The 12405-nt window shown below is 47.0% G+C and overlaps 1 protein-coding gene across 2 annotated transcripts in view; it reads right to left on the bottom strand.

Moving 5' to 3' along the window:
- The window catches only part of LIMS2 (LIM zinc finger domain containing 2), a 589342-nt gene that overhangs the window by 417805 nt on the left and 159132 nt on the right, over nucleotides 1-12405 (bottom strand). For both annotated transcript variants that reach the window (XM_069617874.1, XM_069617873.1), the window contains exon 4: nucleotides 4047-4167. In XM_069617874.1, coding sequence (XP_069473975.1) covers nucleotides 4047-4167 — 121 coding nt within the window. The remainder of the gene's footprint in view (nucleotides 1-4046; nucleotides 4168-12405) is intronic.

The following is a 12405-nucleotide window of genomic DNA, read 5'->3' as shown; positions in this document are numbered from 1 at the left end:
GGCGTTTGCTGTTTGGCAGTCTGGTAAACTGGTTTTGGGTTGGCGCAGACCTTTGCGCTGCATTGGGGATTTTGATGCCTTTTCCTTGCGCGAGGGCGTTCTTGGGGGCGTAACTGGTGCTGCTGCAGGGTCGCTGCGCCACGGCTGGTTTTGGAGGCTAAAATCCATGAATACGCTGTGCGCTGAAATGGATTTTATCGCACGCGGCTGGCGCAGTCTATCGCACGGGAACACTGTGCGCTATCCACCTGCGCCACTTTTGTGCGAATTTCCATGAATTACCCTGAGTGTCTCCTCGCCATCGATTTAAATCTCCCAGGAGTACAGTTGCCAAATTTGGCTTATTTAATAGGCCTAGTAACTGAATTATATCATTATATGGGCATGACCTTCGGGGGATGAAAAAGAAGAATGAAATGTATACAACTGTTATGATTGGGGTTTAATATCAGTTTTAACATTTCACAGCCATTGCAAGAACAGGGCACTCCAAAACGATGGAGTTCATTCTTTGCTATAATGGCGACGCCCCCTTCCATTCCCATGTACCCGGTTCTCTGAAATAAACCGTAGCCTAAAGGAACGGCTAGATCAATTATAGGACCACTAGAATCCTTAAGCCAAGTATCGGTTAGACAAAGAATGTCAGTGCTATTTTCTACAACGTAAATGTAGCACTCAAAAGAGATTTTAATAGTACTGCCGTCAATAGCACCTATTACTAATCATGGATTGATAGTACTATTGCCTGAGAACGTATCCTGCAAGGCAAATGCCTCAACAGATAAGCATGTTATATTAGAAGTTACAGTAAGACTTTCAACAGAAGAATGCATAGCAACATGGTATACAAATTGATTGGCGACAACATTAGGAGAAGCGCCACAATCATTTAGATGTGAGTTAAGAGTAATAGAGAATGGATCATGGGAGGCAGTCACAACGTCCATAGAGTGGGGGTCATTAGCTGAATGGAGCAAAGAAGAATCTCTGCAAGGTTGGCAATATTGCTCTGCTAACCGGGCCAGAGGAGGTGGATCCACAAAATTACAATCAGCCGCCTTAAACGAGGTAGAAGCGTGTGGGGTATTAGATAACATGCAGGTGGCAATAGGCAAAAGGCTGCATCCCACAAGAGCAATATGGCCAGGGGCCTGGGGGCGAGTACAATTAGTATCAACCACAATTGGTAAATTTATCAACAGTGTTAGATGAAAAGTCCTGATAAGTAGCGTTGACGTACTTACTAACAATAGCTTCTCAAGCAGCATTTAGTGCAGCTAAAAGCAAGCTAAGTCCAGCATGGTGCCGCATGATAGTGCTAGTACGACAAAAGCACAAAGTAAGAACAAGCAAAAAAAGTGCTCGTCTCTATGAAGCTGTACTAATACATTCAGCAAGGCACATCAAATTCCTAGGTTATGTAGTGCACACCATCATTTTGACGTGTTGATAAAGCAGAAAATGGACAAAAGGCAAAGTGTGAGGGAGAACCCTTCCTGTAAACGTATTTTGATATTAGAAGGTGTGAACTGAGCTATTGGTGAGTCATGCCCACCTCAGCCCTGAATCCCACCTGAATATCAGACAGTACTGTCTTGTCAACAATCCAGTCCATCATCCTGGTATGGGTTAGCTTTCCAAACAATTTGGCATTCCCATTCAGCAAGGGTATAGAAGGTGAGTATAAGGGCGAGAATTTAAGGCCTTTCTTGTATATCAGGGCAAAACAGCCTGCACTCTATAACTGAGGGAAAATGGCAGAGGTCAACATCGCAATGAACACCAAGGTACCTAGTGGTTCCCATAATTACAACTTAAATTGAAAACAATTCTGCAAATGTTCAAATATTCTATTTTATATTTATATGTTTTTTAATACAAAATAATGTGATTTGTCATTATCAAGTGTGACAGTGTCAAATATCTGACACTGGCAAGAGGGGATGGGATCCCTCTCTGCCTCGCTTAGGAAGCCTACCACAATGGTTCCCAGAGCCACTACTACCCTAGAGGCAGGTATGGGAGTTGGGAGTGCTCCAACCCCTTCCCCTTCTTTTTTGTACCTGCACTCTTGACACAAGTACCACCTTGTCTTGCACAATACCAAAATTGCACAACGCTCAGCAGTCGGTCTCTGTCTCCCATAGGGAAATACAAGGCATAGCGGAAGAAGAGCGAGAGCCAGAGACCTCAGCAAGCTAAACGACAATCCAACCAGCCTACATGCACAGGGCCCCACCACCGACTACGCCCAAGAGTTGAGCACAGAGCACTCCACACCACATAGCAATGTGGATATCCACGAGGATGAGACTTTTATCGAGCCGCAGGCAGTGCGGTTGTGAAAATAGCATCCCCTGTACACAGGGAAGCCCTCAACCGAACTGGGGCATTGAAACGGTTTGTTGCTATCGCAGGCTGCCATAGCAGAGACCCGGTGAACCCATTCCTCAGAAAGAAGCAGGGCTTGAGGGCCCATGTATACCTTTATTCACCTGAAACACATCCCAGAGGGCAAGGAAACCAACGGTTGGCACAAGTAACCAGGCGATGGAGGTAGCCAACAGTGGGAGACTGGGGAGGGAAAAAAAGGAACATGAGACAGGAAGGTGTGGGTTATTCCGTTGAGGATGAGGTCGAGGAAGGTGAAAAAGAAAGACCAAGAGAACAGACTGAGGGAGGATGAGAAATAAGGGGTTTCCCTTTAGGCTATCAGTCAGACATCTATTAGATAGTCTGGTTATCAATCCCTAGTGATAAGTCTGGGGCTGATGGATGCTTGGGTTAAGGAGTGACTGCCCATCCCTAGTTAGCTAGAGAGCCCTTTAAAAACAAATCAAATAAAAACCCTTGAACTAACTTCCCGAGTTGGTGTGTTGTGGAGGCATCCTGTTAGAAAAGGCAAATGAAATCTGTAATTTCCAAGGCAATGCACGTCCTTGTTGCACTTGGAGTCTGGGATGTTAGAAAAGGCTAGTGTATGTCGACCTACGGTACCTACTGTAGTTTTAGCACACCATTGCAAGGAATAACAGTGTATAAATATAATCTGGGCTTCCTAACCACATTCATTACATACTCCCTTTCAAATGTATATGCTAGTATGCTCTACATTCCACCCTCGAGCTGCACATGTTTTTTGTTGCCATAAAAAGAGCAGGCCTCGCAGAACTTGTAATTTGAGGCCTCATTTAGACTTTGATTTTTGAAAAAAACAAGCGGTAGTGTTAGAATTAATGCTACTTTTACCACCCTGCCAAATGCAGCATTTCAGTATTGAAATGCACTAACACGGTCTGGTTTAGTGAAGAGGAAATGTCCTCTGCATAACACAAATCCTTAATCCATGCAATATCATAACATGTGGTACTATAAAATTCCCAATGGAGTCCAAATGGGGAATAACTGTGAGCCTTATACCTTCCTGAATGTTTGCTGTAACAGCATTTGATTTTGGTGGTATTTCCAGGGAAAATCCTGGTAAAATCTAAATTAGGATCTTAGTCTCATATTACACATTCAGGGTTCATCCTGATGCCCCCTTTCAACACGGGAGAACTGGGGCAAATGGAGGGAGTTTAGGAAGGAGTGCTATATGCAAATGACTCCAATATAAGCTTACCAATGGATTAAGAGAAGACTACTCTTCATAACACTACCAGAAGCCCCAAAAACAAACTGTCTGGACAGGGGCTGAGTGGGCACAAACTTAGTTGGGGACTTAATAAACAAAGATAGCCATTACATGAATGTATTCTCAAGGTCCCACCTATACACAAAAGGCTATTTGTAGGCTTTTAGGCCTTCTCACGACCTTAGGGTGTGGGGCACCAGCTCAGACACTTTGTCACACAGATGCTCGCCGTGTTCACTGCTGCTGTCAAAACACTTCCTTTTTCTCACATAACAGTATGCAACAGTGTCTCAAAGGGCTCCATTGAAGCAGGTGGAAGGCAGCATGTCAGCATTACATTAAACATCAAAACAAACATTAGCACTTGGGTCACAGCTCTCATCCACTGCTATTGCCAAAGCGCCCTCACCTGCCAGCATTCTTTACAAATCCCAGGTCAGCAAGGGCCACGTTGCAGATCTCACACAGGAAGCAGTCTGGGTGCCAATTATTATTCATTGCTTTGATCACGCGGCCGATGATGAACTCGCCTGTGAACAGAAATATACAGAGTCACTAAATTAAGTGATAGGCATGAGGAGATATGTAGATGTGCCAAGAAGCATGAACATTTCAATAGCACATCACTCTTGAGATGAAAATGAGAAAGGACATGTATCTCTTTGGGGAAATAGGCACAGGCCTACATGAGTCCAGTAAATTATCATCTGACAGAACCAAGCAGTTCTACAGACGTTCAGTGGCACGCATAGGCAAGGTAAGAAGCACATACTTATGAATACAACAGGACATCGGGCCTCATTACACGGATGGCGGAGAACCATGGTGCTATTAGCGCCATGGTTCATGCCGGTAAAATACCGGCACCGCCTTGGCGGAAATGGGAATTACCGCCCCATTCCAAGGTTGGCGGGGCGGTAATTCCCCCTTCCACCATTGCCCTTCCCCATTCCCATTTTTGGCCCTTAGGGCTCAATGGGAATGGGGAAGGCGCTAATTATGGTACCGCAAGTTGCGGCACCGTAATTAGCTCCCTGGGTCCCTTTGCGGGTTGGTTTTTAACGCCTGCAAAAAGCAGGCGTTAAATCCCCCAACCCGCAATGGGACCTCATAGTAAGGCGGTAAGGGTTTACCAGCATTTTACCGGTACCGGTAAATCCTTACCGCCATCCGTGTAATGAGGCCCGATATCATCTTGAATTGGAAACAATTAGCATTTCAACACACAGAAGAAACTGTGACGAGTCCAGGGAACTCGTCCCTTCTCCCCAAGGGGGAGCCACCCCCAATGAGACTATTGAGGTGAGCCTGCCATGCAGCACCCCCAGTATGGGACAGGGAAAGCAGAATCCCACTGGGGTGATCCCCGCCCTCCCTTAGGGGACAAAGCATCCCCAAGCAGAGAGAATAATCTACCTCCCTGTTATACTGACTCCCAATCATTTATAGGATGCATGGCAATTAAGCAACGGTATGAGGTGTAGGGCCCTTGAAACAGGGTTGGTTTGGTTTCTGACCCTGTATAGTTGACACACCGACCAGCAGCCAAGAACTAGTGGAATCTCTCTTCCCCTTACAGGGAGCAACTGAAAATTCTTGGCACTAGGAAGAAACTGGGGGAAGTAAGACAGCCAGAAGAGGCCAGCCGTCTGCGTTGGAGTGCAGAGGAGCCGCCTTCGCGGGCACTGTGGACAGCTGGAAGAATGCTGCAGAGCCCAAGAAGCAAGTGGAGTGTGGGAGACTGTTGCCCGAACCGAAAAGCAAACGCCGCCACAGCAGCCAACTGGTGCTGATCAACCCCAAAGTCAGAAGAACCACGGAAGGAGACCCATCCACACGGAAAGTGGAACAGCGGACACGCAGAGCCTGAAGACACTGCCTCCCGCCAAATTACAGGTATGTAGTTGGTAAGAAGGAACGGGCGCAGAGGCACCGGAGACAGCCAAAAAGGGCTGGGAACAAGAACATCTAGAGAAGGGGAAACCTAAAGGCACCAGAAGAGCCGACAAAGGCGGAAAAGCAAAAATATCCCAACAGAAGGGGAAACAAAGTTAAGATAGCAACAAAAGGCTGAAGTTGAAATCATCCCGAGAGGGATAAGCCGAACCTAGAAAACACAGAGTGTGAAAAGCTGAACATATCCTGAAAATGGGTGAATGTGAACCAGAGAGCAGAAGGCCTGGGTTACCGATAAAAAGACAAGGGGCTGGCAGTAAGACCACCCGAGAAGGGGGTGGACCCAAAAGCAGGAACAGATGGCCAGAAGAGCCAGATAGCTTATTCCAAGCTAAGGAAAGTAAGAAGTTCAATGACTTTGCCACTGATAACCCAGAAATCGATGTGTTTTTTCTACGAAATAGAGTCCAAAGCAACAATCTCTCCAAGATGGGGAAGAACTGTTTGAACTTTTAAAATACTTTTCACAGGTGATCCGAGTAACCTTTGAGAGAGACGGAGAAATAACGACAGAACTTAACCATGTTGTATTGTTCAGTTGAGTGGTAGAGCAAGCATAAGTTCGAATAGACATTTTTGACAGACTGTAATTCATGTACGACATTCCGACGAACCACGGTTTTGTTACTTTCTAAGTGCTAGGGATCTATCATCCTAGAGATAGGGATAATTGAGGGTTCTTTTCTGTTGATAAAGACCCTTGAATCATAACTTCTTGTCCATCTCTTATGTCTGACCTACCACAATTGGTGACATAAGTGGGACACAAACAATATGATACAGGGTTGGGACCCATGTTAGTTCAACTTCCAAGTCCTGCAGCTAAACTATCAACGAGAGCCACTCCCCAGTCAATTGGCTTTGACTTCTTTAGCATTAAAGAAGTTTAGTTACCTAGCCAGGAAAGCTCTCCTATGAGGTCCTGAAGAAGCTCTATGTACGAAACATGTGTAGGTCTAGTATGAATTCTATGAAAGTATAAATTAAAAACACAAATTTCAAGCATCACCTCAAATATGTGGGTCCTTGCATTTGGAATTAAGACTCTGTATGTTTTTCAATTGTTTCAAGTAGACATTTATGGTATGAGCATCTTGTTTAATCCTATGCAGCTTGCATATTCCGTCAAATCCATTTTTGTTTGATCAGAGCTGAGTCATTCCTCTTCTCACACCCCCCACAAAAGTAACCATTGATACCCGATTATATTGTGATTCACAGTAACGCCTGCGAGAAACATTTACACTACCTCTATGAAATCACAAGGGCCTTAAGGAAGGTGGGAATTAGAGCTAACTGAAAAACATGCCACCTATGATATGATATATGATATGGCATTTATACCGCGCCCAAACACAAGTGTTTCAAGGTGCGACGAGGCAAGGGAGGGGGAACAAAGGGAGGACAGACAATGATCCTACTAGGCCAGGTGCAATTCAGATCGCGCAAGTGCATGGGAAGGGGGAAAGTGCAGGGGAACGGGGGAGGGACAGTGCAGTACATGTGCATAGAATGAGAAAAATAAGTAAGGGCCAGCAGGTGGCAAGTGCAAAGGTATGTGCAGACATCAGGTGTCAAGTGCTGGTAATGGGCATGTAGGGATACAGAAACAGTCCCCAAGTGCGGGGGGCAGGCAGTGCAGGTGTGTGTGACTGGAGGGGGAGGGACCAGGCCCCGAGAACAGAGGGTAGCAAGGTAACCAGTGCAGATTCAGTTTCAGCCAGGAGGTCAGCAGGGGAGAGGAGGAGAAAAGGCAGAAGCAAAGAGAAACGTTTTGAGGTGCTTCTGGAACCAGAGATGTTCTCCTCGAGTTTCAGGGAGGCATGGAGGCTGTTCCAGAGGGAGGCCCCAGCCGGAGAAAGAGATCTACCACCAACTTGTTGCTTGGAGAAGGACTGCTCCTAAGGGAGTTGGAGGCAGATGAGCAAAGAGCTCGAGAGGGAAGATATTTAGGAAGAGAGAGTTGAAGGTATTGCGGTCCCAGGCCCCAGAAGGCCTTGCGGACAATACAGAGGGTTTTGAACTTGATCCTCGCTGCCACTGGGAGCCAGTGCAGAGATTTCAGGCCTGGAGAGATACAATCCCTGGGCTTGAGGCCAAGGACAAGTCTTGCAGTCCTGTTCTGTCACAAAATGCAGTCAAATATCTAGGCTATTTTGTTGGCAAGGGCCTCACTCAACCTACCTCAGACTCAAAAGGTAAAGCAAGTGGCATTTGCACCCCTCCAAGACAGAGCATCAAGCTTTTCTGGGGCTGGCCATATATTATAGAAGGTTTATCCCTAACTTCTCGACCCTTGCGGCCAATTTCATAAACAAACTCAAGAGCACACGCCCGAAGAAACTTATCAGGACCCACCAAGACCAGTAAAATGTTGATGGGTTAAACATATACTTCATGATGCGCCTGTCTTGAGGATGCCTGCTTCCAAACATTAATTCATTCTACAAACAGACCTATCCAAAGTAGAGTTAGAAGCTGTGCTTTCACACCTACATGAGGAGCGGGAATATCCAGTTCTATATACTAGCATAAAACTGTTCCCACAAGAACAACCTTACGCCACAGTAGAGTTAGGGGCCCTTGCCATCAAGTGGACCACCCGCACGCTATGATACTATCTGGCAGGATAGAAGTTTTGTTTCGTGACTGCCCATTCTCCTCTAACCTGGATGATTCTAAGGAGGGGCTCCAATGTTGGAGTAATGAGAAGGTTCTTAGACTTACAACCATTTTGCTTCTCTGTCGAGCATCAGAATGGAGAGGAACACGAACATTTAGAGTTTCTCAGCCGCTTTCCCCTAAGTCAAGTAGAGGGGAACTCAAATTTAAGGGAGGTGGTATGTGAGGGGTCCAAGGAACTCATCCCTTCTCCAAGGTGGAGTCACCTCCATTGAGACTAGGGAAGTGATCCCACTATGCAACACCCTTCCTAGGTGACGGGACAAGCAGGATCTTACTGGGGGCGATTCCCCCCAACCCCTCTTAGGGGAGATGGCATCACCAAGCAGACAGAATAATCTACCTTTCTGTTATAATGGCTCCCAAGCATCTATAGGATATATGGCAACTGAATAATGTTATGATGTGCAGGCCCCTTGAAATGGGTTTGGCTTGGGGTCTGACTCAGAATTTGTGACATGCTCACCTGCAGATGAGAACCAATGGAATCTCTGATCCCCTTCAAAGGAGGAACTGAAAAGACTCGGCACCAGGGAGAAATAAGGGTCAACAAGTCAGTTGGAAGAGGCCATCTGTCTGTGCTGGAGTCCAGAGGAGCCGCCTGCCTTGCCAGTGCCTGGAGAAAGGACCCCATGGGAGGTGTGGAGGTCCCATGGAATGCTACAAAGCCCGAGGAGCGTCTCCTGACCCGAAAAAGCAGAAAAGCAGCGCTGAACAACCCCAATGCCAAAGTCCTGTCCCGAGGCGACAGGAAGAACCGGGGATGGAGACCCGACCGCATGAAACATGAAACCGCTGACCCACAGAGCTGGAAGACGCCACCTCCCCCAGCATGCACTACTGCAGAAGAAAACATGTGGTTGGAAAAAAGAAACAGGCAGAGAGGATTCAGAGACAGCCGCGAAGAGAACATCCCTAGAGAAGGGGAAAACGAAAAAGCCACCAGACAGCCGCCAAGGGCGGAAAGCAAGAATATACCTAGAGAATCAGAAACTGAGTTAAGACTGCCAAAGAGGGCTGAAGTTGAATTGGTCCAGAGAGAGGAAGAAGCTAGGGATCCATCATCCTAGAGACAGGGATAGTTGATGTTTCTAGTGTGTTCTGTTAATAAAGACTCTTGAATCATGTCTTCATGTCTGTCTCCTATGTCTGGCATACCACAAAACCTATGGTGCATTTAATGGAAGATCATCTGACAAATGGAGCCTCGCTGAGATCTACAGAAGTCTAAAACCATATGTAATTGGCAAACTAGCAGGGATGGATGTATAGGAATCAAACAATGGTATTCTGTATGATGCACATACGCTAGTGCTTAAACAGGTACTTTTTGTTTTGGTTCAATGGTGTGAAATAGTTTTGTATGCATTGTGAGAAACCTGAGGGCGTCCTCACATCTACTCCCCTTAAGTCCTCTTCTCAGTTTCCAGGGAAAGGCCATCACTTTTGGATCCTGATCCTGCGGGTGGAGAAGCAAGGGAGGATCACCTGGGTGGAGGGTCCTGAAGGATGGGGGATGAGATGTCCTTGGGTGAGACACGGTATCCCTTATTTCCATTTCAGGAGGAACTCTCAATCCCAGACGCGGTTATGGGGTATTGCTACTCCTGTCCCACTGACCAAGAAAACACCAGGAGATATTATCAGTATAGAAGCACCTGGAAGAGGGTGAAAAAGAGAAGATTTAAGGGTGAGACAGGATATCCCGCTTTCTATTATGAGAACCAACCTAACCCTCCCCCGGCCTTTATATGCCATTGTAAAACTGCTCCCCTCATTTCCCCTCATTCAACCTACTACAGTACTGGGACAAGGAAGAGGCTACTAGGAGTAGTGAACACTAGTAAGTCATTTCAGTACTCTAGTACTGAGACGAGGAAGAGGCCTGCAGAATATTGTAAAGGTCAGGCATGTCCCAAGTTGTCCTCTAATTACAGTCAAGCAATTTCAATAGGGAATTTACACCTGCAACCTGTCAAGTGGTTGCAAAGTGTATAAGAAGGGAGGAGACCAGCAGCAAGGAGACCAGCAGGGGATCCTATTTGCGAGGAGGCAACCGTGGTGGATTCTGCAGGAGAGCCAGGATGCCGGCAGACGACCCCAAGGAACTGTGGTGTCCAGGACCAGTGAGGCTGTGAGAAATCCACAGGTGTGGGAGCCTCTGTGGTCTGAGAGACGCGCCGTATCTGCAGGCAAAGAAGAAAAAAAACAAAGTAGCCGTCAGTGTCCGCTGAAGAGAAGTACAGCTGCCGGCAGGAACAGGAGAGCTTTCAAAGTGCTAGCAGGGCTCACGGTTGAAAGAAAGCCAGCAAGCAGAGCGAAAATGAAATAGTGCAGCTGTTCGGAGGGAACAGCAATAACCGGTGAGTGAAGGGGAAAGTCACGGGAAACTGGGGCGCTCCTAGGCGGACTGTGTGGAAGCTATTACGCTCACCTGGTATCCACAGCGACGCCACCCAGCTGGGTTACTCGCTGGTATGCTTCTCAGCTTTGCCCTGATGTGGTCTGCGGGGAAAGTTCTGCCTGAAAATACAGGAGGACTGTGTTCAAGACTGACCAACTGGGGTAAGAATCCTCCCTCCACCGCTGCATGATTTCAGTCCCTCTGGCGCCCTCTCCTCACCTTGTGGTAGAATTAGGCGTGCTCTCCGTCCTGCCTTCTTTGCAGGGGCGCGTTGTCTTTCATGGGCGAGTGCGGTCCAGTTACTTCTCTGACGCCAGCCCGTTTGATATTGTTCAGGTAGGTTTTATTGCTATTCTTTAGTTTTGTTGCTATCCTGCATGCCTTTCTTTGTTTAAAATGTCTCTTTTTTTCTCCCTTAGGTATGCAGAGCTTCAGAGCGGCGAACTGGCGTGGTTGAGCCCCGCTGGTAAATGATGGCGCATTAAGAGTGCTATGATGCGGTAAGTAAGCGCTATGCGCAGCGCTGCAATGTCTTGCCTTTGCTAACCTGTGTTTTCCTTCCTTGTAGGTCGCGGTGTTCTTCAGCGCGAGTGGAATGCCCGCAGTGGTGCCAGCTGAGGTAAGCCTTTTGAGCAGTTCGTAATTTGTAAATGTCTCTACTGCTTTCTTTAATGTTGCCTCTATCTTCCTCTTTCAGGTCGTTCTGTCCGGGAGGCGTGCAGATTCGAGGAAGCTGTTCTCAGTAGCTGCGAGTGGTTAAAGATGAAGACTGCAGGTAAGATGCTGCTGCCAATGATGTTCCTTTTGTCGCCTTGCAGGTTCTGCTTCTCCGAGGTTCGAGGGAATAGCTGGACACAGTGAGCGTCACGTTGCAAGCTGCAAAGTAACGCGAAGCGTGTTGTCTTGCTCGGGTGTGATTTAAATAGCCCCAACAAAATAGTCCAGGTAAAGTAGTCCCTAGGCTACCACGCCCCAAAACACTAGACCGCATAGCTGGTTCTTAGGAACCAAGCTATGTGGATGCCTCCATGTTGGCAGTTCCCAAGCACATTGTTTTTCATGGTGTATGAGCATGGCGCCATAAGCGCCAGGACTGGCCCCATGAGGGCTTTTGAAGAGGATGCCAGACTCTAGATGCCCGAGTCCTGACTCCACCTGGCCAATGGGTTTGCCAGAGGGGGTTTTGGGCGAGGGTCGTGACAGAAGCGAGACGAAAGCCAAATGCACAGAATAGTATGCACACAATGAAACAAACCTGAAGTCACGGGTTGGGAGAACAGTGTAGCGGCAAAAGGGAACGGTATTGAATACCAAACTGAATGAACACTTTATGGGCAGAGCTACAACCCGATGACAGATAAATGTGAAATTGCCATTTGAAAGCAACGTATGAAATAAGTGAGCAAGTGCGAAAGAGCCTAACAAGCATGAATGAAAGGTTGGAAAAAAATAAAACCACAGTTAAGTGAACTTTATGCATGAATACAGCGTGACAAGGCCAAAGACTGGCAAAGAATATGTGACTGGCAAGAGGCTGATAAAGAGAAGCCAAGTGAGTGTGAACATTCACAAAGGGGCAGATACAGAAGAACCTGTGTGGGCTAAAGCCTAGGTATCATGGTTGTGCGACCTGTAATGGGTGGACTGTGTAGTCTAACAACTGCATCTCAACCAGGGAACCCTCAATTGTGAAAGCCAAAGACATTCACTGTTAATCAAATCCAGA

The sequence above is a fragment of the Ambystoma mexicanum genome, chromosome 10 (genome assembly GCF_040938575.1).
Source record: "Ambystoma mexicanum isolate Mex_15411 chromosome 10, UKY_AmexF1_1, whole genome shotgun sequence".
Taxonomy (NCBI): domain Eukaryota; kingdom Metazoa; phylum Chordata; class Amphibia; order Caudata; family Ambystomatidae; genus Ambystoma; species Ambystoma mexicanum.
Note: the sequence above shows the minus strand (reverse complement) of the source record. Positions and strands in the feature narration are given on the sequence as shown.